At 52.2% G+C, this 26,191-nt stretch overlaps 1 protein-coding gene across 3 annotated transcripts; it reads right to left on the bottom strand.

Annotated features, from left to right (window-relative positions):
- Positions 1-698: 698 nt before the first annotated feature.
- On the bottom strand, positions 699-26,018 carry KYAT1 (kynurenine aminotransferase 1). Of its 3 annotated transcripts, XM_036329424.1 has the most exons (14): positions 25,881-26,008; positions 12,328-12,523; positions 9,661-9,719; positions 7,000-7,147; positions 4,383-4,532; positions 4,215-4,301; positions 3,835-3,963; positions 2,937-3,057; positions 2,561-2,637; positions 2,346-2,435; positions 2,046-2,232; positions 1,890-1,969; positions 1,315-1,401; positions 699-1,213 (listed from the first exon to the last, which is right to left on the bottom strand). In XM_036329424.1, exons 2-14 carry the CDS (start codon positions 12,421-12,423, stop codon positions 1,148-1,150), a joined length of 1,377 nt encoding a protein of 458 aa, XP_036185317.1. In that variant the 5' UTR covers positions 12,424-12,523; positions 25,881-26,008; the 3' UTR covers positions 699-1,147. The 3 variants fall into 3 exon arrangements, with proteins under 3 accessions (XP_036185317.1, XP_036185318.1, XP_036185319.1); XM_036329425.1 differs by lacking the exon at positions 12,328-12,523 and having other exon boundaries at positions 25,881-26,018; XM_036329426.1 differs by lacking the exon at positions 3,835-3,963.
- Positions 26,019-26,191: the final 173 nt, after the last annotated feature.

Genomic DNA, 26,191 nt, shown 5'->3' with positions numbered 1-26,191 from the left:
CAAAAGCATGGATGGAGTGTTTGTGTGAACTGATATAAATTCAAAGTAAACATCATTACATAAAAGGGTACGGTCTTTTTTTTTCAATAGTTTATTCATTTCAAACGGGCCGGATCCGGCCCGCGGGCCGTAGTTTGCCCACGGCTGGACTAACCCCACTCTCCCTTTGCCAGCTGGATGGCCTTGGGCGGGTCACCTCACCTCCAGAGTGGTTTCCTCACTTGTAAAATGGAGAAATAATTCCTGTCTCAGGGAGTTGTCTAATGAAATGATGGGCACCCAAGTGGCTGGCACGCAAGGGCACGCAATAAACACTAGCTACTTCCCTCCTCTAACTGTAAGCCCTGGCCCTCCTTCCTGCACTCTGACCCCTCTGACCCCTGGGGGATGGGACTGTCTGGGTCATCCCTGTCAGACACTCAAATGAGGCTCCCATCTCCCAAACACACACCCACACTCACACCCACACCCACACCCACACCCAGCACCAGGAACACATACCATCTGAGCCCTGGCTTCTAGGCCTGGCTTTACCATTAATTAACTGTGTGACTTCATACAAGTCCCACGTCCCCGCTCTTCTCTGGGACTCATTTGTACAGAGAAGTGCTAGGATCTGAGGTTCACTGAGGTGCCTTCCACTCTGATCAAGTCCCCACCAGCGATCAGCACCAGAGTGAAGCAGAGTAAAGCCAATAAAGGTTTGAATAACTTAAAATTTTATTCTGAGAAAAAGTACTGTAAAGACAATTTCCCAAGGTCAAGTTTAGATGAGGAAAGGGAGGGCTGCCTGAGCCTTTGCTGGGGTCAGAACTGGGACTCAAGGCCAGTACACTGTTGGACTCTGCCCATGGGGTCCCAGCCAAGTCTCGTGAGGCCAGAAGGGACCCAAGACCCTGTGATCTAAACGAGGGAGGGGCACGGAAGAGGCCCAGGCCAGGCCGCCCTACCTCTGCAACAGGACTGTAGGCACCATGGGGAGTTGCTACCAACTCCCCCAAGACTAAGAAGGAGGGCTGTTCCCTGAGTCACAGAAAAGGGGTTCACCAGTGCCATCTATCCCAGCGTGGGAATGACCAAATCCTGGACCAGGAGCCCTGCAGGGCACGCAGGGGCCAACCTGGTGAGGCAGGGCCGAGGGGCGCCGTCAGGCCCCGAGCTCATCCTTCCACTCCTGCAGCTTCTTGTCCATGGCCCGGAGCGTGGATTCAGCCTGCGCCAGCACAGATTGGTCCCTCTCTTCTCCCCAGACCCCCAGCGGGCCGTGGGGAGCTGGGGGAGGCCTGCCCTCCCTCCCGCAGCCCTGCCTGTTACCTTCACAAAACAGAAGCGGATGTAGTGGTCAAAGTGCTTCTGCTGGGGCATGCTGTAGAAGACCGACACCGGGATGGCCACCAAGCCCTGGGGAGGAGGAAGCCCGTGTCTCAGCAGCCCCGGCTCTCGGGAGGCAGAGGTTTCATGGCGCGGGGGAAGAGTGTTCGCGCCAATGCGCACCCCCAGTGCTATGTCAAGGTCAGAGGGAAAGAACCCCAGAACATCCCACGTCTCTCCTGTGTGTGGAGAGGACATGGAGGCCAAGAGAGGGGTCAGGGCAGAGCCAGAGAGGAAATAAGCCTGAGAATCATAGCTCTGAGCTGGATGACCACAGAGTTAATGGGCCAACTCCTCACTGTACAGATGGCAAGACTGAGGCCCTGGGAGGCCAGGCATTCGTTCTGCCAACCACATGCCACCTTTGTACAAATTAAACAGGCTCGCCATCCTTGACATGGCTACAGTCCTGTATCAGGGCTCACGGCAGAGGCTGGGCTGGAGTATGGCCCCTTAGCTTCTTGGTCAGCCCTGGAGCAGTGCACAGCCTGTAAACCATTCACCGGGGCCCCGCCCACCTTGTTCTTGATCATCCACTTGACGAAGCGTCTGTCATAGGGCTCGTTCGCAGACCCAGGCAGGTCAGGCATCTTGCTCTCTGGGGGACAGAGGCCACGCTGAGCCCTGGGCAGCCTCCAGCCCCCCACACCCTGCCCAGCCCGGCCATTCCTCACTGAAGTCCGAGATGTCCGCGACGAAGAAGTAGCTGCCCTGGGGGATCACGGGCCTCAGGCCCACAGAATGCACACTTCGCAGCATGTGGTCACGGCTGCGTTGCATGGCCTGTGGCAGCTGCACAAAGTAGCTGCTGGGCTGGCCGAAGTGCAGCTGCTCCCGCTCCAGGCTCTCGGCCACTGCGGCCTGGGGGGGTGGAGGGGGCGCACGCGGGAAGGAGGATGCACAAGCGTCAGGCTGACCTGGCCCGGAGCCAGCCTGGCCCTCCCTCCCCCGGGGTCGGTCCCCAGCCTCCTCACCTGGGCCTGCGTGGGACAGTGGTAGATCGAGTTCTGATGCACTGTGTACAGGTGCTTCATGAGTCTCTCGGGGCCTAGGACCCAGCCCACCTAGACCGCAAACACAGGTTGGGGTGAGGCCTTACAGGGCCTGGCCAAAGGCGTCCTTAATTCCCAGCCACCTTTCCTGCCAGGGGCCACGGGGGTAGGGTAATCCCCTAACCTTGTCGACTCACCTTCCAGCCGGTGGCGCTGAAGGTCTTGCCAGCGCTGCCAATGGTCAGAGTGCGTTCCCACATGCCAGGGAGGCTGGCTGCCCAAGGCCAAAGAGAACAGCTGCTGAGGTGGGGCGAGGGGGCAGGGAAGGGGTGGGGGCTGGACCCCAGTGGGCCCTCAGGCTCTCACTCTCAGAGCTCCGATTGTGCTATTTACAGGACTTATTCCAGGTTACCCTCATGACAAGCCTGGGGTGGGTGCCCCTGGTCACATGACCTGTGTGCCTCCAGACCCTTAGACCCTAATCGTCAGGCCTGCTGCTGACTCCCAGATTGGGCTCAGTGCCCTGGCACAAATAGCCAGGGGAATGGGGGCACCCTGGCCAGCCGGGCTCACCAATGCTGATGTGCTGGTGCCCATCAAAGACCAGCCACTGGTAGACCTCGTCCGTGATGCACAACACATCATGCTGCTGGCACAGGCGGGCTATCAGCTCCAGTTCTGCCTTGGAGAACACCTGTGGGCCGTCCCCAAACACAGCCCTGCTCAGAGAGGTGAAGGGCACATCCAAACCCAGAGCCTTTCTGCCCCATCCTACTGAATCCCCACAACACTGATCCTGTGAGATAACGGAAAAATATAGCCCAAGCCGGTTTGGCTCAGTGGATAGAGCGTCAGCCTGGGAACTGAAGGGTCCCGGGTTCGATTCCGGTCAAGGGCACATGCCCGGACTGGGGGCTCGATCCCCAGTAGAGGGCATGCAGGAGGCAGCCGATCCATCATTCTCTCTCATCATTGATGTTTCTCTCTCTCCCTCTTCCTTCCTCTCTGAAATCAATAAAAAATATATATTAAAAAAAGAGAGAGAAAAATATATATTTTGATCTCTGCCCCTGGTTCCTGGCACAGAGCTCCTGAAACCCTTGTAAACGCCTAAGTGATAAGAGCGCTGGGAACACCCTTTGTTCTAATGAGGCAGCTCTGGGTGGGGTCCTGGGCAGGGCTGGTCCTAGAAAGACCGAGCCGGAATGAGAAGCCTGGATCTTTCAGCCCCACTTTCCTAGAGAGGGAGAGGGGCTGGAAAAGGAGTTGCTCATTGGTTATGCCTACGTGATGAAGTCTCCACACCCCAATCATGTGGGGCTCAGAGCTTCCGGGTTGGGCCTGCTCACCCTCACAGCTCACACAGGCAGCCCTCCTGCTCCAGGGGAAGAACCGGAGGCCCCGAGGCGGCAAATCAGTATGCGTGTGGACTTGAACCCAGTGCAGAGGGGTCCCCAGAAGGTCTCAGTACCTTTCCCAGGGGGTTGTTGGGTGTGTTGAGGACTAGGGCTTTGGTGCGAGATGTGAACTTGCTGGCCAGCTCCGTGGGGTCCAGCTGCCAGTTGCTGCTGGAATCCAGTTCCCCATCCCGCGTGGGGGTCTGCAAGAGGGCGGCAATACTTGCTTCCCTGACAGTCAGTGCTAAGGATCTGTCCCTCTTCCCCTGCCACTGTCCCCACCCTCTCCCCATCCTGGAGAACTGGCTTCCCTTCCTTCCTCCCTCCCTCCCTCCCTTCCTCACTCCCTTCCCTCCCTCCCTCCCTCCCTTCCTCTCTCCCTCCCTTCCTGGGGTCCAACACAGCACACTCCTTGGACCCCTCTGCCCACCCTCACCCCAACCAGCATTCTCACCGGCTTCAGGGGCACAAACACAGGGCAGCCCCCTGCCATCAATGTCATGGGCTCGTAACAGTCAAAAAAAGGCTCGATGATGATGACCTGGTACAAGGATCAGATGAGCTGAGTTCAGCATCACCCTGACCCCTCACCCCCACCAGGCCCCAGCCTTGCCCCACTCACCTCATCTCCTTCGTCCACCAGGGCCTGGAAGGCTGTGAACAGGGCCCCGTAGGCGCCCACAGTCACCAGCACGTTCTTCAGAGGGTCTATCTCCTGTCCCAGCAGCTTCCCAAAGAAACTGGCCAAGATCTTGGTCAGTGGTGGGTAACCCTGCCGGGACAGAGGGGTCAGCCGCCTGGCTCAGCCTCGGCCCACCCACCAGCTCAGCCGCATCCTGGCAATTCGAGCATCTTCTCGGGGCAGGCCTGGGGCAAAGTCAGCTCCTGTGGGGTGAGTCCTTTAATCCCCCCCGTGACACCTGCCATGACCTGTTCTGTGCCAGCCCAGTGCCCAGGGCTGGGGTATGGTGGGGAACCAGACAGAGCGCGCGCCTTCGTGGAGCACAGCCCAAGACAGCCGCCAAAGCAGCAGCAGCTCCACACCTAGAACACCTCCTTTTAAGTTCAAGGCGCACATTCGTGCCATCTGATCCTCCCAGCAACCTTGCAAGAAAGGCACTATTTTTTTTTATTTATTTTTATTTTTTTATTGATGTCAGAGAGGAAGGGAGTGGGAGAGAGAGAAACATCAATGATGAGAGAGAATCATGGATCGACTGCCCCCTGCAGGCCCCCTGCTGGGAATCGAGCCCCCAACCCGGGCATATGCCCTTGACTAGAATCGAACCCGGGACCCTTCAGTCCACAGGCCGACATTCTATCCACTGAGCCAAACTGGCGAGGGCAAGAAAGGCATTATTTGATTCCCACCATTTGGCAGGTAGAAAAACAGAGACCCAGAAGAAGGAAAGGACTTGCCCAAGGCCACGCAGACGAAGTGCAGGAATAGGGTTTTATGCTGCAGCTTTGAAAGGATCCCATTGGGAGAGGAAGACTGGGTCGTACACTTGTTTGCTGAGGACACTTACAAAACCCTCAAGGCTAAGCCAAGTGAGGCAAGTAACTGAAACTAAAGATGGAGAATTTAACTAAATAACCCACTAAACCAGGTTTTACCACATAAAAATGAAAAATTTCTGTACAGCAAAATATACCAGGAGCACACTTGAAAGACAAAGAGAAAAAACAATGCAAGGTAAGAAAATCAGGTAAGATATTTAATATAGAAAGAGCTCTCTAGCCAGAACCGGTTTGGCTCAGTGGATAGCGCAACGGCCTGCGGACTGAAGGATCCCGGGTTCGATTCCGGTCAAGGGCATGTACCTGGGTTGCGGGCACATCCCCCGTAGGAGATGTGCAGGAGGCAGCTGGTTGATGTTTCTCTCTCATCGATGTTTCTAACTCTCTATCCCTCTCCCTTCCTCGCTGTAAAAAGTCAATAAAATATATTAAAAAAAAAAAGAAAGAAAGAAAAGAAAGAGCTCTTACGAAGCAACAAGACAAAGGTACACACCCAAACGAAAAAACGAGGTAGGTCACAAAAGAAAAAGTATGGAAGCCCGATGTGCATATGAAAGAATAATGATTAAAAAAAAAAAAGAATAATGATTGAAGAAAAGCAAATGAAAGTAACATTGAAATGGTGCTATATTATAAGAAAATGATGTCACCATTAGCAGGTATTTAAAAGATTGATAATGTCCATGGTTGGCAAGAGTGAAACAAAAGGTTCTTCTTTCACCCAAATAATAAACTTTCCTGCCAGCTCTGAGGCCAGTCTATTGCCGGGACTGAGTAAACCTTTCTGTAGGGCAATCTGACAATATCGATCATGTGCTTAAATGCTTATGCCCTTTAGTTCTCTAGTTTTACTTCAAGGGTTGTATCCGAGAGAAACACTCACACACCTGCACCAAGAGACATACACAGAGCTATTTACTGTGACACTGTTCATAATAGTAAGATACCCAAGCCAGCCCAGCAGGGCAGAGCTGGTTAAGCAAATCATGGCACATCAAGGCAATGAAATACTATGCAGCCATGAAAAAGAACGGGGGCTCTTTGGACAGGGCAGGTTGTCATGCTGTTTACGGAAATAAACAAGTTACAGAATGTTATTTATAGTATGAGTCCATTGGTGTTACACACAAGTCTCACAGAGGTATATAAGCATGTGTGTGTATGTTTTTTTTATGCAAGCATTTTTAAAGGTTAAAAGTTTAAAAGTCTGAACACTCTAACCAAAGTGGCAAATTGTTGGCAGTGGCTGTCCCTGGATGGTGGACTTGGAGGGAACATGCCTCCTGACAATTCCGATGCACACCAACGTTGAAGAACCATTCTTCTACTCCCAGGGTTGGCAAATAGCTACTCTGTGGCCCTTTACAGAAAGCGTTTGAATTTAGAGTCAAATCAATTAGTAGCTTGTCTTTCAGGCTCCGCTTACGTGTCACCTCCTCCAGGCAGCCTTCTCTGATCCCCCCTTCTTCCTGCCCCATTTCTCCATCACCACATATCAACTGCCTTTGTTTTCTGGTATTTTGTTTTGTGTGTTTTTTTCTTGGTTTTCGTCTGCCTCTTCCCAGACCATGAGCTGTCCCAGCCAGAGCCTGACACAGAGGACATACTCAGTGAACACTGAACTATGGCTGGACTGAGTATCCTGGGCTCTTCCCCCTCCTTCCCCAGGCTCATCAGAAGCCTGTGTCCAGGGGCCTGGGAGGGACGGGGAGACTCACAAATGCCCTCGTATACTGGTTGAGCATGAAGTCCCCGCTGACGGCGTGCTGAAAGGCTTCCACGGCGAAGTCTGGAGGCGGGAAGTCGGGGAAGCCTTGTCCCAAGTTCACAGCATCATACTCGCTGGCCAATTTGGTGAACTCCACCCTGGGCAACAAATGGAGAGTCAGCACCAGCCCCTCCCTCCACCCCGACCTGGACTTCCACCTGTTTCCAAGGCAGGGTGAGCAATGCACGGGGCTCGTTCTAGAGAAACTGGACAGCTAGCGTCCACCCTGGAGATGAGTGTCAGGCTCATCGCTGGTAACATGCTCTTCCATTAGGGGGGCGGGCACTGTGCCGATCCCATGTCTCAGCCCAGGGGCTTGCAAACTTTCAGACCATGACCCATAGTAAGAAATCATCTTTATATCGCAAACCCTCGTGGAATTACATTCTCCTTCTGGTGTGATCTAGTGCCATGCCTAGCCTACTCAATTCTTCAGAAACACTTCTTGTCGAGCCCCTCCCAAGTGGATTTCATGACCCGTTTGTGCCCTTGCCGACACCAGAGTGAAATGCTTGCTCCTGTAGCCTCCCCGATGTGCACGAGGCCCATCCTGTTCCTGGGTCACAGTGAGGATGAAGCTGAAGTTTGGAGGGACCTGCCCCATGAGTCCAAGGCACAGCCAGAGTGACTCCACATCTGTCAGAAGCAAAGCTGATGCTCTCGATCCTTACGCTGGGCACACAGGAGCCCGCCAGCCCACCGTCTGCCCTCGACAACCTTTCTCCTGGGCCTGCCCGGTGGCCACCTCTTCAGGGAGATGGGGGAGAGGCGGGGAGGCTGGAGGAGGAGGCTGCTTTGGGTTCCAGGCTGGCTGGGGGCAGAGTAGTCAGACTTGTCTGAGTTACATTTGAATAACAATAGCTATCATTATGTCTAGTGTGGGGAAGCACAGGACTTGGAAAGTTTGTAAGGAAGACATTCCGAAAAAATGAGTGGGCTGAAGGGGGCCCACCCTGTTTATCGGAATTCTGATTAGGGGAGTGTGGAAGGCGGCACCCCTAATTATTCCTTGACCTTTCCAAACAAGTCTGTAAGTGCAGCCACCCGGGTATTTACTGAAATCCTTACACTTAATCTTTAGGTGTCCTTACTTAAAGGACACTGTAAGACACATGTGTCCCCCAAGGTTACTTACCCTACTGATTGTATCTAAAAGATAAACTTTATCTCAAACTGCTGCTACAATAAAAGCCTGAAGAGGCAGGCGATTGAGGCTGTCTAGTTCCTTTAGCCAGGCAGTCCCTTAGCCCTCTCTTTCACAGCAGTCGTGTGTCAGAGTGTTCGTTCATCCGTCACTCAGGGTCTGCTGGTCAGCCCAGCAGTCTAGAATCAGTCATTTTCTCCCCAGAGTTCCATGATGCCCCTGAAGACATAGGAAGCTGCTGAGGCTCAGAGAGGCCAGGGCCCTGCCCAGAGTCACACAGCAGCTAATGGCAGTGCTCAGGTGGTGGATGTTCCACGGTAATTAGGACAAGGGAGCCAGGCTCAAACACTCTACAGAGACTGGCTGCCCTCGGGCCACCACCCTGGGGTCCGCAGGAACCTGGAGCCCTTTGTTACCCTGACTCTCATGGCCTTGATCCCTAACACTCCCCTCCTGTCCTCTGCATTCTTGTCAGACCCACTCCTGCTCTGCCCTGCCTTTGCATGAGACTTAGCCTCTCCTGGCCTCAGTCTCCCCTCTGTACAACGGGGGTGGTTGGCTCCAGAGTCTACCAAGTTGTGAGTCAGGAAGGAATCTTGTCTCCCCTCCCGCCTGCCTCCTCGTATTCCCTGTTCTGAGTTGCACTTTACCTTATCTGCACAATGGGCCACCAGGCTGCTTAGTCTGCTGCACGGAGAGGACGGAGGGGGGCAGTTTGAGGATCGGCCAGACTCTACAGGGAACTTGGGCCTGGCTCCCTCATCCCAGACACCATGGAGCATCGAAGGAGAAGACGGAGGAGGAAGATCGCAAAACACAAAGTTCTGTACACGGGGGCAGTTTGAAAGAAAGAATCTTCCCGTGTTGTGTAAAAAAAAAAAAAACAGCCAACAATCTTTTTAAGTACAGAGGTGTCTCTATGTTCCAGGCCCAGATCGGATGTGGCTGGAAGATCACTGAACTCTTCCTCACACGTCTTCCCACTGCATCCACCTATCGCCAGTAACAGTGGGCACGATCCTCCCATATTTAGAACAAGTCGGTGAAGAGAGGAGCTTAACCTCAGCTTATGTCCAGTGAAGAGCGCCTGTACTTACTCTGTACTAAGTGAAATAAAACAGGCCCTAAAAAGCCCCGGGTAGCCTATTGCTATCATACAGTATTTTGTCTTAACCTCCCAAGGCCGTTCGAGAGAAAGAAAATTATCTCCCTTTTGCAGCTGGGGAGCTGGGGAACTGGGGGTCCGGGCAGGTGTCAGGGGCCCCAGGGCCAGTGCCAAGTGGGGTGAAGCTGGGTTTGGAACCCAAGCCTCTGCTTCAGGTCTTGCCTCTCATGGGCTGTGGCCGCAAATCTGACTGTCCTGGGTCCCACTGAGTTTCTGCAGACCTAGGGACCGGGACCTCCAGCCCTGTCCTGCCCCCACGACCGAGGGACACCCCCACACCTCCCCGGCGCCTGCCCACTCACCACGGGTTGTGGTCGATCCCATCCAGCCTTCGTGCATGCAGCCTTTTGGCCATGGTGAGCTGGAAACAGAGCGAATGGAAGGTCAGAGTGGAGGAGGTACCGCAGCCTGGGCCTCTAGGAAGACAGGAAGCCGGTCCACCACCTTCAGCACAGCCCTGCCCACCACTCCCCAGGAGGCGGAGATCAGCACTCAGCAGCTCCAGCCGCCTCCCCCAGACTCTGCATTTCAGCAGGCTCTGCCGGCCTTGCCCCCCCCTGCCAGGCTGGTTCCACAGCCCGGATTCGTCAGGTTAAAGTTTGACTCAGGACAGGCTGGGGCTGAGGAGGAGGAGCAGGAGGTGGGGGGGGGGGGGGGCGGTGAGAGCAGGGGAAGGATCATGGCAACAGTGACAGTAGCGGCTTCTGTGCACAGGGGACTGGCCGTGCTCTTCACTCACTTCTCAGAACCATCTGGCTGGGCCCATCTTAGAGATGAGAAAACCGGGTCGGGAGTGAGGTGTTCAAGGTCACACAACAAGTACACTCAGACTCCGGCCTGTTTGAGATGAGGCCATGTTCTGACTCCGGTGAACTTGCTCAGTTCTGGGGGGGCTCAGGGCCCTTCTCCAGCTACCCCTCCTTCCCCTGTATTCCCTCCAGCTTCCTCCTCATCCACAGGTGCCCCGACACCGGCCAGGGACTTAGCTCCTCCTGGCCTCAGTCTCCCCATCGGCATAATGGGCGCGTGGGCTTGGGGATCCCTCCGCAGGTTTGTGAGTCTCGCGGCTGGCAGGGAGCAGAGCCAGGTCTCATGGTCTCCTGCCACCTGCTGTGCTAACAGGGAGCCCTTCCTGTTTCTCCTGGTCTTGCGCTGTCCCCACAGCGTCCCTATCAGAGGTGCCATGATAACCTCCATCTGCAGATGAAGACATGGGGCTCAGAGAGGTTCAGGGACCTGCCCAAGGTCAGAGGAGGGGCCGGACAGGACCCTGGTCAGGGCTGCTAGCACCAAGCCCGTCCCCAAGGACCCGGGACCCTCTGTAGATGGGCCAGGTTTTCCCATAGCCTGAGAGTCCTGCCAATGTGAGCGATTCCAAGAGAGCCCAGCATGGGGATGGCACCTTGTAGGTGCTTTGCTGACATTGGCACCGTCCCTTCATTGAATCCCTGACACCCATCACCAGGCCTGGCGCTCAGTACATGTCAAAATAGTTTAAATTTTTTATGTATTGATTGAGTTTAGAGAGAGGAAGGGGGGAGGGGAGAGAGAGAAATATCGATCAGTTTGTTGTTCCACTGATTTATGCATTCATTGGTTGATTCTTTTTTTAAAATATATTTTTATTGACTTCAGAGAGGAAGGGAGAGAGAGAGAGAGATAGAAACATCAATGATGAGGCAGAATCACTGATCAGCTGCTTCCTGAACCCCCCCTACTGGGGATGGAGCCCGTAACCTGACCGGGAATCAAACCATGACCTCCTGGTTCATAGGTTGACGCTCAACCACTGAGCCATGCTGGCCAGGCATTGGTTGATTCTTATATGTACCCTTCACTGGGAATCGAACCCGCAACCTTGGCATGTTGGGATAATGTTCTAACCAACTGAACTACCCAGGGTAGCCAGGGCCAGATTTTCTAGAATAAATGTTTTCTTTTTATGACTAAAAAATGTGGAAGAAAATTACATTTTAGGCGAATATTTATCAATGTGACATGCTGACATCAGTAAAACAGGCTACAAAATAATATGATGTTTTATAAAAAACATACCCTAGCATATATTTGTATATACATACACTTTTTTCTATGACGCTATATGAGTAGAAAAAAGTTCGGAAGGAAATATATCAAAATGTTAACAAAGGTTCTATATGAGTGGCAACGTTATAGGTGATTTAATTTCATGTGTATGCTCTTCTGCTTCCAGGTTTTCCGCACGGAGATCACACCGTATCCAGTGGGTTCTGACGTGTGCATGGTTTTGCACTGCACTTTCTCTGAATTTGGATGTCTTACAATCCATAGCACGAGTGTGAATGGCATTTTCCCCCTTCACTCGTCCAAAAAAATAACAGTGCACCTCACAACTGATGGCATCCTGGATGCAATGATGCGACAAATTACTTTTGAATTAGGAATGCATCATATTTAAAAAAAGGCAACGATGAGTCAGGAGCAGTGTGGGGAGAGGGGCACAGAAGTTGGAGTGGGGGAAGTTTGAGGAGGGCTGGGGTGGGAAAGAATAGAGGGGTGCAGGGGCACACAGAGAGAAAAAGGAGGTGAATACGTTTAGGAAGGAGATAAAAATAATGGGGGACTGCAGAAACTTGGGGTGCTCAAAGGAGTGACCTTCAAGTATGTCACACAGCTCTTGGCCAGCGAGGCAGCAGGGCCTGTTCTCAGGCTGACACATAATGCATTCATTCAGCGAGCTTTTACTGAGCACCGACTGTGTACCCAACATGCGCTGGGCACAGCGGGTGATGGGGAGGCAGCAGCACCAAGCAACCATTCAGATGCAGAGCTACAAGTTCTAGATTAGAAGCAAAGGCAAGGGAGGGACCCACATTCAGGGTGCAGTCAGGGAAGGCTTCCTGAAAGAGGAGGCTCATGCGTGGGTTTGAAGCCAGGACCAAGCCAGGTCCCAGGGGCCCTGGGCCACGCAGGCAGCAGAGAGCACTTACAGTCTGGTGCAAGCGCCGGCTGAGTGAAGCTCCAGCCTTCTTTCTCTGCAGGGACCCCACCAGGTGCACAGAGATGGCTGCCGATTTCCTGAACATGCCTCCCAGAGCCTCGGGGCACTGACGACTTCTCCTCCAGGGGCAGAGGAGAAGGGAGCGGAACACCCTGGCCCAGGGCTTGAGTCTCACACACACAGCTCTAATGACAATAACAATAGGGCTAGCATTTATTGAGTGGCCACTGTGCATCAGGCAGAGCAATCCGTGCTCTGTTGCAGGACTATCCCTCAGCCCTCAAAACCACCAGTGACACCCCCACACCCAGCAACCAGGGTGACCCTTTAAAATTGTAAACCGCCTCTCATGAAAATCTAAAAAAAAAAGATCCAGGTGAAGACCACGAATAGCTCCTCACATCACAGAGTCAACTCTACGTTCTGACTCTGGAAACACACACCACCTGCATGTTATCCTTGTGCTAAAATCAAATCTACATCACATAAGGCCTCTGGGTCACTAACATACAAGGGTCAGAAGGCCCTAACCAGTTTGGCTCAGTGGATAGAGCGTCGGCCTGCGGACTGAAGGGTCCCAGGTTCGATTCTGGTCAAGAGCAGGTACCTGGGTTGCGGGCACATCCCCAGTAGGAGGTGTGCAGGAGGCAGCTGATCGATGTTTCTCTTTCATCGATGTTTCTAACTCTATCCCTCTCCCTTCCTCTCTGTAAAAAATCAATAAAATATATATTTTTTGAAAAGAGTCAGAAGAACATGTTAAGAGACACCACAGAGATACAATCAGGGAAGGAGGAGTGCCTGATAATGGCTCCAGGGAATCTTTTTGGCCTGATGAAAATGTTCTGAAATAAAATGGTCCAGCAGATTCAGACGGATGGAACTGCCATAAAACAAATGACCCTGTTTCTTCAACAAATAAAATACAAGGGAGGAAAACCCGGGGCATCATATATTGAAAGAGACTTAGCAGACACGTATTTAAAAGGTCAAGGCCTCGAAAAAGAAGAAAAACATTGGACGACTCACTGCACATCATTTACTGAAAAAAGCTACAGGACAAGAAAGTATGGTACTGGCACAGGGATAGACATATACATCAATGGAGTGGAACTGGGAGTCCAGAAATAAACTCTCACGTGCATGGCCAATTGCTTTTTGGCAAGAGTGGCAAGAAAACTCAATAAGAAAAGAATCACCTTTTCAGCAAATTGTGTGGGGACGACTGGATGTCCACATGCAAAAGTATAAACTTGGAACCCCACCTCGCATCATACACAGAAATGAACTCGAGGTGGATCACAGACCGACATGTAAAAGCTAAAATTATAAAACTCCTAGAAGAAAACAGGAGTACATCTTTGTGACCTTGAGTTAGAAGATGGTCTCATGTACATCAAAAGTACAAGCAACAGAAGAAAAAAAACACACACACATAAATTGGACTTCATTGAAATGAAAAACTTTTGTGCCTCAAAGGATACCATCAAGAAAGTGAAAAGACAACCCATGGTATGGGAGAAAGTATTTGCAATCATAATAGATAAATGACTAATAAGCACATGAAAATATGCTCAACATCATTAGTCATTAGGGAAATGTCACATTAAGATGCCACTGTAAGCCCTGCCTGGTTTGGCTCCGTGGATAGAGCGTCAGCCCGAGGACTGAAGGGTCCCGGGTTTGATTCTAGTCAAGGGCATGTACCTTGGTTGCAGGCTTGATCCCCAGTAGGGGGCGTGCAGGAGGCAGCTGATCAATGTTTCTCTCTCATCAATGTTTCTAACTCTTTTTTTTTTTAATATATTTTATTGACTTTTCACAGAGAGGAAGGGAGGGAGATAGAGAGTTAGAAACATCGATGAGAGAGAAACATCGATCAGCCGCCTCCTGCACACCCCCCACTGGGGATGTGCCCACAACCCAGGTACATGCCCTTGACCGGAATCGAACCTGGGACCTTTCAGTCCGCAGGCCAACGCTCTATCCACTGAGCCAAACCGGTTTTGGCAATGTTTCTAACTCTTGATCCCTCTCCTTCTCTGTAAAATCAATAAAATATATTTTTAAAAAAAAAGAATTTAAAAAAGAAAAGACAAATAAGTTTAAAAATAATCCTCACTTGAGGATATGTTAAAAAAAGAAAGAAAGAAAGAAAAAGATGCCACTGCACACCCAGCAGGATGGCTGCTATAACAAAGACGATGGACAGTTGTGTTTGAAGATGTTGAGATGCTGGAGCCCTTTACACTGCTTCTGGAAATGGAAAACACCTAGAAGTTCCCCACAATGTTAACTATAGAGCTCCCATTAGCCCCAGCAATTCCAGCCCTACCTATCTACCCAAGAGAAATGGAAACATGTCCACGCAAAAACTTGAACACGAATGTTCATAAGCAGCATTACTCGTAACGGCCAAAAAGTGGAAACAAAATAAATGCCCATCAACTGACGAACAAAATGTGGTCAATCCATGTGATACAATATCAATGAACCGTAAGCGGAAGCGGAGTACACGCTGCAGCCCTGCAGCGAGGGTGGACCTTGACACTGCTAAGTGAGAGAAGCCATCTCCTGAGGTGACACACCGTGGAATGTCCCTCCTCAGACAATAATCACACTCAGATAATAATTCAAATTATGTGATCCCACTAAAATGAAACAGGCAAACCTATAGAGACAGACAGTACATCCGTGATTGCCTTGGCCTGGGAGTGGAGGGGCGGGTAGGACTAAGGAATGCCTGATAATGGGCGCGGCGTATCTTTTTTGGCCGATGAAAATGTTCTAAAATTAGCTTGCGGTCATGATTGCACAAATGTGAATATACTAAGAACCAGCGAATAGCACGTTTTATATGGCTGAATCACATGGTGCGTGCATTGTTATATCTTAATAAAGCAGGTTTTTTTAATTGCCAAGGCAAAAAAAAAAAAAAAAGGCAGTGCCCTTGCGGTGGCCATGGGAATGCGTCTCTCTGATGTGACTGAGGGGACAGCTGTGCCCTTAGCACCGAGGCCAAGCCTCCAGGGCTGCTCCCGGGCAGGGCCTGGACGGCGAGACGGCTGTAGCTGGCAGACACGGCGCTCACGGGCCCCCATCGGCTTTGCTGGGACTTTCTGAGAACTGCCCGGCAGTCGGAGCCTCTTCCTGCCAGCCTCCCTCCTTCCTCTCTCCTCGGAGACGGAGTGGGTGTCTAGGGGCAGGGGCTGCTCTCGAGGGCGCTGTGGGCACCGGCCCAGGCCTGTGGGAGTCAGGCGGGGCTCCCAGGAGACTGTGGTGCAAAGGGCCCGGAGCGGAAGGGAGCCGGGAGTTTCCAGGAGCTGAGCAATCAGTCCGGCCAGAGTCCACCCGCTCATTTCTCAGAATTGAGTCAGTTCCCGGGGACATCCTGAGGAAGCGCTCCCTGGCCCCTGAGGCCAAGCACAGAGCTGGGAGCAGGAACGGGCAGAGTGATTATTATCTGAGGAGGGACAGTCCGGGGTGTGTCACCGCGGGAGATGGCGTCAGTGTGCTTTGGCCTCACTCAGCCAGGTCTGGGCCCAGCGCAGGGCAGTCGGCGCCTGTGCCTGCTGGGTGTTCTGGGGGACCAACTGGCCGCCTGCCTGGAATTGAGGGTTTTCTCAGGACATGGGATGTGCAGGGGACCCTCCTGGGCGAAGGGGATGCTGGTTCCCTTCGCTGGGAGAAGGCAGGTCGCCGCCCCTGCCCTGGGCCTGATGTCCTGATGACTCGTCCAGAAGTACTCGGTCCTACAGGGACCCTCCGCCGCCTCCCAACCACCTGGTTCAAATCTGGGGATGCCGCTGGCGGGTCCTCTCTCTGACACCCTCGCCCACATCGCTTCACGTCTATCAATTCTGTCCTTTCTCCCAAAGCAACTACGCCTCCTCTGCCCTAAATCACGCCTTTCTCGCTCACTGGCTTGGTGGTGGCGTAGCAGGAACTCACTCAGCTCTCACCTGCCGAGCTCTCACTCTGCGCCAGGCACTGCGGCACGGACTGAACACATGTCACCAGAAACGGGTGCTTCCTCGCCTGCACTGCCAGGCAAAGACATGGTAACCATGATAAAATAGCAACTACTACTAATATTGAGCTCCAGAGGCTGGAGGAGGGCCTGCGTCACCCGCTGCCCAGGCACGGCAGACATACGAACACTGGACAAGATCCCTGCTCGTGGCCCTGCCACTTCCCCGCCACAGTCTCAGCCCCTCAGCCTCTTTGGGCCCTGCTGACTCTTGGGGCTGGCGGTATCCTGGGCCACCTGGCTCCAGAGAAGGCCAGGCTCACTGCCCTGGGGCTGGGCATGGACACTAGGGTGAGGCTTTTGCTGCAGGAGACTGCCAGGGCAGGGGTGGTGTGTGTGCCCAGGAGAGGCTGTGGGCAAGGGAGTGAGCATCACTGAACCCTTGGTGCCCACTCAGGCCCAGGCCCTTGGGAGATGGTTACAACACGGGCTCTGGTGTCATGATGACCCCTGCGGTCTGACCGGAGGCAAGTCACATCATGTCTCCACATGTCAATTTCCCTCTCTATCAAGGAAATAAAATACGGGAATTCACGGAAAGCAGTTCACTTAGTGCCTGGCACAGAAAAGGTGCCCAGGAAATGGCTGATGTTAACAATAGCTTGGGAACTTTATGAATATCCATGGCGTTGATATACTATGGCACCAGGGGCTAGATGTGTGTGAACCCGCTCCTGTTTGCTGGCAGGGCTGACTTCTCCATCAGACCTTCTCAGAAGGCATAGTGCCAAAGGCCCGCCATACTTTGAGGGGCCCATGAAAATGTTTTAATCTTCATTTATTTTAAAATAAGAAAAGAAGAGAGAATATGACAATAATGAATATATAATAATGAATTCAGCCTGGATGCTATTCATCCTTTACATAGCAACACAGTTGTAAAATATAATTTTTATTTCTTTTCTAACGGAGAAAGGGGCCATGGGAGTCTTAATGTGACCTTGGACGTAGGTAAACCCATGTGTGGCTGTGACTTCACGTGCAAACATGAGCGTGTCACTTGAGCATGTACACACATCTGTCTGTGTGTGTGAGCATGTGGGTGTGGTGGGGGCAGTTTCCGGGAATTCGAAGGGGAGGGAGAAACCACTGGGGTCCCAGCTAGGGGCAGGGAGGGCACAGGTGGCCATTTGGGCTGCCCTCACCCAGCAACACCTCCCGGTCTTTGACATCCCCCATGAACAGGCAAGGACTTGTTGTGGGCTTGCTGTTCGCGAAGCCGCCAGCAGGGGGCACGCAGAGCCAGCCCTGTCCAGCCGGGGCTCGCCGGCCACTGCTCCACACACTTGGGCACAGGAAGACTTTCCCACGGTGGCCGGGAGCGGGCTGGTCTAGATCCACCTTGAGGCCGGACTGCTGGCCTCCAGCCCAGCGTTCTCCCACTGACAGGCTGACCAGGGACTCCAGTGGGACCTCATTCACTGGCACTCACTCAACTCATTCCGCCTTTCCCAGGCCATACCTACCTCCAACTCCCCGTGCCTCACCCCTCCTCTCCAGGAAGCAGGTCTTCCCCGGCCACCCCTTTCTAGCCCTGAGGTCTGTCCTAAGGGTAATGACAATGGCCTTTTCTGCACTGTACACTCTCTCTGTGCCAGGCAGCCTGCCCTGCACCTTACAGGCAGGTTTCCATCACACTTTTTAAAAAGTATATTTCTTTATTGATTTCGGAGAGGAAGGGAGAGGGAGAGAGAGAGAAACATCAATGATGAGAGAGACTCATTGATTGGCTGCCTCCCGCACACCACCTACTGGGGATCGAGCCCGCAGCCCAGGCGTGTGCCTGACTGGAATCAAATCCGGGACCCTTCAGTCCGCAGTCCGACACTCTATCCACTGAGCCAAACCAGCTAGGGCACGGCCAATTGATTTTTGAACAAGGGTGCCAAGGTCACTCAACGGGGAAAAAACAATCTCTTATTCAACAAGTGGTGCCAGGACAACTGGATAGCCACATGCAGAAGAATGAAGTTAGACCTCTACCTCCATCCACCTGTAAAAATTAATTCAAAGTGAATCAATGGTCTTGGTCCCATTCTTTTTTTTTTTTTTAATTTTTTATTTTATTTTATTGATTTTTTACAGAGAGGAAGGGAGAGAGATAGTTAGAAACATCGATGAGAGAGGAACATCGATCAGCTGCCTCCTACACATCTCCCACTGGGGATGTGCCCGCAACCCAGGTACATGCCCCCGACCGGAATCGAACCTGGGACCCTTCAGTCCGCAAGCCGACGCTCTATCCACCGAGCCAAACCGGTTTCGGCTTGGTCCCATTCTTGATAATGTCCTTTGATGCACATGTTTTTAATTTTTAGAAAGTTCAAACACAGAGTTTACCTATGACCTAGTGATTCCACTCCCGGGCATATAATGAAAAGAAATGAGGACATACGTTCACACTGAAACTTGTATGTGAATGTTAACAGCAGCATTATTCGTGTAATGAAATGGTAAAAACAACCCAAAAGTCCTTCAATAGATGCATGGGTAAATTGTAGCATAGCCATACGATGGCATGTTACTCAGCCATAAGAAAGAACATGCTACCATCCCTGCTACACCTTAGAGCAGTGGTTCTCAACCTGTGGGTCTCGACCCTTTGGGGGTCGAATGACCCTTTCACAGGGGTCGCCTAAGACCATCGGAAAACACATATATAATTACATATTGTTTTTGTGATTAATCACTATGCTTTCATTATGTTCAATTTGTAACCATGAAATTGGGGGTCACCACAACATGAGGAACGGTATTAAAGGGTCGCGGCATTAGGAAGGTTGAGAACCACTGCTCTAAAACAATATACTAAGAGAAAGAAGCCAGACCCAAAGGTCACGTATTATATGACGACCTTCATAGGTTACATCCAGAGTAGGGAAAGCCACAGAGTCAGAGCAGATTAGTAGCTGCCAGGGGGTGGCGGGGGGGATGTGGAATGTTTGTTGAGGGAGGATGGGCTGTTTTTCTGGGGAAATGAAAACGTTTTGAAACTAGACAGAGGCAGTGGTTGCACAACGTCGTGAACACACTTAATGCCACCGATATGTACACTTTATCCTTTTTTCCAGAAGCGTTTTCAACATTTATGTCAATAAATTTGCCTTCAGCATGTTTCCCTGGCTGCATATCTCGAGTCTGTATCTCCAGTTTCTGGAACAGTGAATAGTTGAAGTGTCCACATTCCTACAGTCAGCTATTTATTTAATCGCTGCTTCTACGTTTGATGCAAATTAAAAAAAAAAATGATTTGAGAGAGAGAGACACAGAGAGAGAAACATCGATTTGTTGTTACACTTATTTCTGCATTCATTGGTTGATACTTGAATGTGCCCTGGCTGGGGAATCAAACCTGCAACCTTGATGTATGGGGCTGATGCTCTAACCAACGGAAGTACCCGGCCAGCGCTTGATCCAAGTTCATTCTCAGGGTTATCGCTCTGCCTTCCTTTACTGCACTTTCATCTTTGTTGGCCAATCCCCTCTTTTGATGATCTGCTTTTGTAAAATGTCACCTGGGTTTATCTCTGGGAGACAGGCAGCAGCACACCTAACTATGTGCTTTGCTGTCTAGAGGGGAACTGAATGACATGCAGGGTGACCAAGCAACAACAGGCTTCGGCCCTGGCAGGTTTGGCTCAGTGGATAGAGCATCTGCCTGCGGACTGAAGGGTCCAGTCAAGGGCACATGCCCGGGTTGTGGGCTCGATCCCCAGCAGGGGGCGGGCAGGAGGCAGCCGATCAATGATTCTCTCTCATCATTGATGTTTCTTTCTCTCCCTCTTTCTTCTCTGAAATCAATAAAAATATATTTAAAAAGAAAATAATACCTTTACAAAAAAACACAAAAACAGGCTTCAAAAGAAGTGATGTGATTGGTCGCTGACCATTAGCACACCTGTGGACTGAAGCGCTAGCAGCGAAACCCACACTTTACGCCGTCACTCACAGTTAATATACCACAGCAGCTGGAATTCAAACCGCGTTGAGGAACCGGTGTCCCTGATGCAAAAAAAATTTAATTTTTTAACTAAAAATTAACTAAAGTTAAAATTTATTTTAAGTGGTGGTACCTGGAACTCGTCCATATCAGAACCGTGCAAAGTAAGAACTGCTTAATTACGTATATGTTTGTGCATACGGATGTTTTCAGGGACACCCCTAAATTATTAACCATGGCATTCTTTGGGATTGGGGTCATATAAACTACTATACAGTTTGATTTAAAAAACAACAACAGAGCCGAAACCGGTTTGGCTCAGTGGATAGAGCGTCGGCCTGTGGACTGAAGGGTCCTAGGTTCGATTCCGGTCAGGGGCATGTGCCTGGGTTGCGGGCATATCCCCAGTGGGAGATGTGCAGGAGGCGGCTGATCGATGTTTCTCTCTCATCGATGTTTCTAACTCTCTATCTCTCTCCCTTCCTCTCTGTAAAAAATCAATAAAATATATTTAAAAAATAAAAATAAAAAAAAAATAAAAAACAACAACAGAGAGACTATGTAGCTCTGAAATCAGACAGAACTCAGCTGAAGCCGTTGACTAGCTGTGACTTAGGCAAATTACTAAACCTTTCTGGGAATACTTCCTGAAATGAGAATAATAATATGCCTGCCTCATAGGGCTGTAGCGAGACGTCAGTGAGATCACATATGAAATCACTTAGTGTGGTGCCCGGCAGTCAACGTTCAACAATGTCATCACTATTATTATTATTATGAAACATCAGTCCATGGAGAAGTGCAGCCATGCAGGCAGCCGGGGGAGGGGTGGGGGGAAGCGCTCAGGAGGCCAAACCCGCCTGGACGGCACCAGATGACCCTTAGGACCCTCTACTGCAGCTGCCCAGGCATCCAAGAGCCCAGGCTTCCTTGCTGCCAGGCCAGGGGCTGGTGGCCAGCGGTCAGTGTCCTCCCCAACACATGCCTCCATCAGCCTGAGCAGCTACTGGCCACCTTCTTGGCCAGAAGTCACCATGACTGGTGACCCATAGGTGGCATGATCCCTAGGGAAATGCCTCAGTGACCAATACTGTGACGTGAGCCACACCCCCCGTTGGACCAGCCTTGCCAAGCAGCCTGCGTTGATGCCAGATAGTCTAATGCAGCGGTTCTCAACCTGTGGGTCGCGACCCCTTTGGCGGTCAAACGACCCTTTCACATCCTGCATATCAGACATTTACATGACGATTCATAACAGTAGCAACATTACAGTTATGAAGTAGCCACGAAAATAATTTTATGGTTGGGTCACACCATGAGGAACTGTATTTAAAGGGCCAGAAGGTTGAGAACCACTGGCCTAATGCCTCCTCAGCCTGGACGTTGCAGCAGGCCTGAATCCAGACTCTGCAGTTTCTATGTTCTCTCCTCTTCCGAACACATCAATCCTTTGCCTTTGACTAGACATCACCCACCTTTGCTCAAGCTGTACCCCTGCTTGGCATGCCCTCCGATCCAATCCCCCTGGCAGGGCCCAGCCCCAGCTCTGCCTCCTCTCTGAAGCTTTCAGTGTCCACCTGGGCCCTTCTCTGAACTCAGAGAGCACCTACTATGCGCCTGACCTCAGTGCTGAAGTCCCTAATCTTCACAGCAGTCTGGTAGGAAGGCATTACTATCCCTACTGGCTCCCAAGAGGGGGATGAACAAAGCTCACTCAGCTGTGACAGCCTGAGCTAGAATTCAAATCCTGATTCTCCTGTCTCCAAAGTCCAACCTCTTTTCCAAAAACCCCTCTTTCAGGAGGTGGGTGCAGCTGCCTCTATCTGCTCCCCTGCCTGCGGGGGACCCTCGGCCCAAGGGGACAGGCGTGGCCACGCCTTGTCCAGCTTCCTTCCTGCTTGGCAGCTTGCAAGGGACAGGCAGGTGATTTTGGCTTTGCAGGCTGCCTCACCTCACCAAGCAACTCTATGCAATAAGGACGTGTGGTTTATGGAAAGCCTTAGGTTTAAATATTAACAGTGCATGGGTATGCGGTTCCTGTGGGCCAGGACCTGTGCTGAATGCTTAAGTATTTCACAATGGGTATTTGGAGTCAGTTCTGTATTGGGCCCATCTATCCAGAGGCTAGAAGGCTGTATAGCGTTCCTGGGCTCAAAATGCCAGGAGCTTCCCAGGTACTGAGAAACACCGACCATGGCTCCGCCGGGGAGAGGGTCCCATGCCCAGGCAAGGCCAGTCTGTTACCTGAACAATCACAGAAGGTGAACGCTTGGACTCTGACTTGAACGTGGGTAAACTGATCCCAGCTCCTCTCTAGGCCCAGCTTCCTCATCTGTCCAATGGGGACAATTACAGAGCAATCACCCACAGGAAGCATTCAGCACAGGCCCTGGCCCACAGTAACCTGCATACCCATGCACTGTTAATATTTAAACCGAAGGCTTCCCATAAAGTTAGTTAACCAAGCAGGTTAACAAAATCTCTTGTCAGATAATGAATCCTGTTTTGGGGGGAGGTGGGGGATCTAAAAACCCAGAGTCCCTATAAGACAAGGGTTTTGTGAAAAACTGTCCTGAGGGAGGTGACAGCCTGACTGGGGAGCTCTGACAAGCACACTGACGTATATATAGGTCCTCCCGGGCTTGGAATTGCAAAGGAGAAATGGCTTCTGGAGCCCAGACTGCAGGTTCTTGGGTCTACAGCGGGGCTGATGGGTGGGACCCTGAATGAGACACACAGTAGGTACCCCACTCCTTATTCCTCCTGAAATGTCACTCATTAGGGCAGTTTGACACGTGAGGTGGAAATATATGTATATAGTATTTGGTATCTGGAACATTAGAGCGAGTCACATCAGTTTTACAGATGGAGAAACTGAGGCTCAAAGCAGGGAAATGACTTATGCAAAGTCACGGCCCTAGAAAAGCACAGAGGGACCCCAACGGTCAATTCAAAGCTCCAACCGCTGCCCCGGGACGAGGAAGTAAGATGAGTGTTTGGGAACTTTTCCAGGGAGCTGGCAGTGCCCACATCTGGTTAGGGCAGAGTGACTCCTCGCCCGCTGCAGCTGGAGTGACCCTGGCCTGCTGGCTACAGAAGGGAGGCGCCATGCTCAGCCAGATGTCCGGCACACTGGCAACCTGAGAACCCAGGTGACAGCCAGGAGCCTCCTGCGCTGACACTTTTATTTACATGGGCAGAGTGTCAGCAAGTTGACTGCCACTCTGGGGGCCGAATGAAGGCGGGGGGAGGGGGTCATTGGTGTGAAGGACTTTCTCATTGCTCTTGACTCTCCCGTGTTTCTTTGTCACCCCCACCTGAATATAAAACCAGGGAGTCCTCCTCCTTGGAGTTATGGGAGGTAAGTGTGGGGTGGAGGGTGGGAAGCCACAGATGTTGCCATGTGAAGTAATTCTCTCCAGGAGGAAAGAGAGATTCACACAGAAGCCAGACGGAATTTTTCTAAGCTGCATCATCTATCATGTCAGTTACCTGCAGGTATGAGCGAGTCTCTGCTTGAGCCTTTACTCCAGGGGTGGGGAACGTCTGGCCCCCGGGCCAAATAAAGCAAGGGAGGGAAGGAGGGGGGGAGAGAAACAGCAACGTGAGAGAGCCGCATCAACTAATTGCCTCGGGCACACCCCCCAACTGGGGGCGGGGAGGGAACCTGCAACCTAGGCACATACCCTTGACCATGACAGGAATCAAACCCTTGACCATTCAGTGTGCAGGCCGGCACTCTAACCACCGAGCAACACCAGCCAGGACTGTTGTCATTTTTTTTTATTTCACAATCTAAGGTAAGAGGTCAGTACCCCTGACTAAATAGTCAGGTATCGCATGTTTTTAAAATTCTTGCGCCACACCGGTTGAAAATCGCTGCTCCAGCCTCATCATTTCTCCTCCCAGACATCTGTGCATCTCTCAGTCACAGATTAACAGTGCCCTCATCTGAGAAGCCCTCTTGGACTCCACCAGGGACGGAGCCACCGGGGCACCCATCACAGAGGCAAACTGCTGGGGTTCTGTCACTACACTAGTGCGGCCTTGTGGGGACCCCGTGGGGGCACCTTCCTCTGCTCTCATCTGTGAAATGGGGCTAATCTGCATGTAAAGCACAAAGCAGGGCAGGTGGGAGCATTGTGTCAGCCCCTGCGGCCCTGGTTTTCATTTTTTTGGTGGGGACGTGGGGGTCAGGGCCACTGTGCCGAGGCTGGGAAGGGGCCAGCCTTGGACTCCAGTCGGGAATCTGGCCTCCAATGTTTGCCTGTTTTCATCCTGTTTGTTCCACTTGTTCACTCAGTAAGCAGCCCATGACAGGTAATGGGCACCTGCTGTGTGCTGGGCCCAGGCCCGCCTCGTATGGTTGATAAGAGAAAAGCTTCTCTAGGGAGTGGATAGGCCAGAAATGTGGGCATTGTTAGGTCTGATCAAATAACTGAATGGACACCCCTCCCCTGGGAACTGGCTTTTCAGGCCACTTCACTGTGGGCATCCCCTTTGCTGAGACCACATTCCATCCTCTCCCCTCGGGGTCTCCGCCCAGAAGGAGCCCACCAAAAGTCTTTAAAAGCCGCTGACCCCCTCACTGGGCGCTGGAGCCATCCAGGCTCAGCCACCTGGAGTGCATGGATCGAATAAATTCCTAATCCCTCGCCATTCTGGCCTCCTGCGTTCCTCCTGCGGCGACCTAACAGTGTAATTAGTGTAAAATCCTCCAGGGCTCACATTCCAGCTCCTCCACTCGCTGGCTATGAGATATTGCTAAGATCCAGCCTCTCCCGGCCAGTTTCCGCCCCTAATAACAGGGAACGGTAAGTCCTCCCAGCAGGAGAGCTGAACCAGGCGCTGGCTCAGCGCCCGAGAGAGGAGCGCTGTTATCATCGTCACCATCCTCCTGTTTAAATAACCAACCTGTGCACGTGGTCGTAACTTCTTCCCCCTTCCCGGGTACCCAGGGCCCCCGTTCTGCCCGGGGCCACCACAGCTCGCTCCCCGTGCGTCTTAGCGGAGGGGCGATGCACACACTCGCAGACACCTAACCCCACACACGCTCCGGAAACGGCAGCGCCGACCAACGCTGTTCTACATTTTGCTCCTTTTTTTTTTTTTTTTTAATCTAAGGTATCTTGGAAGTCGTCCTGCATTCGTGCGTACTGAACAGTTTTCATTTCAGTAGCTGCACAGACGCCACCGTATGGATTATTGTTTAACGTGGTCACCGTTACTCTTATTCGGCTGGGAACTGCGAGGACTCGCGATTCGGAGCTGCAGAGCTGGGGTGCGGACCCGGTTCCAGGACCGGCTCTGCTCGACCTTCCGCACCCGCACTACCCCGGGGTGGGGAGGGATGTGGTGCGGCAGGACCAGAGTGCGGGGCAGCGAGAAGCGCGCGCTATTCATTCCCGCCGGCGGCTCCCGGCGGGGGAACCTTGCGGCAGCCGATCTGCTATTACAGCAGCACCAAGTGCGGCGAGCACTTTGGCACCATCCTGCTCGGCACCGGTTACCACTCCCTCCGGCCTCGGCACTTACGTCGGGGCAGCAATGCTCAGCAAGATCAGCTACTCACCTCTGCGCCCGCCGCTTCCCCCTGTCACCAAGGACTCCGCGAAGGTTAGGACCGTCCCTGTCCCTTTAAAGGGGCCGAGCCGGGGCTCCGCTACTTCCGCCCCAAAACAACATGGCGTCGGCGGGGAGAAGAGGGGGGTGAGGGCGCGGACACGGCACCCCTTAAAAAGATGGCGACGCCCTGGCCGCCGCGTTCGCGCCTTGGGTGACGTCACTTCCGGGGCGGAGGAGACTGAGTGGTGCAGTGAGGGACAAACAAAAGGAGGCGCCGGAGGGGCCCGGAGACCGGTGGCCGGACTGAGCGGCGGGGGC

This window comes from Myotis myotis, unplaced genomic scaffold, assembly GCF_014108235.1.
Source record: "Myotis myotis isolate mMyoMyo1 unplaced genomic scaffold, mMyoMyo1.p scaffold_m19_p_12, whole genome shotgun sequence".
NCBI lineage: Eukaryota > Metazoa > Chordata > Mammalia > Chiroptera > Vespertilionidae > Myotis > Myotis myotis.
The sequence above is the reverse complement of the archived record's forward strand: the minus strand, read 5'-3'. Positions and strand labels throughout refer to the sequence as shown.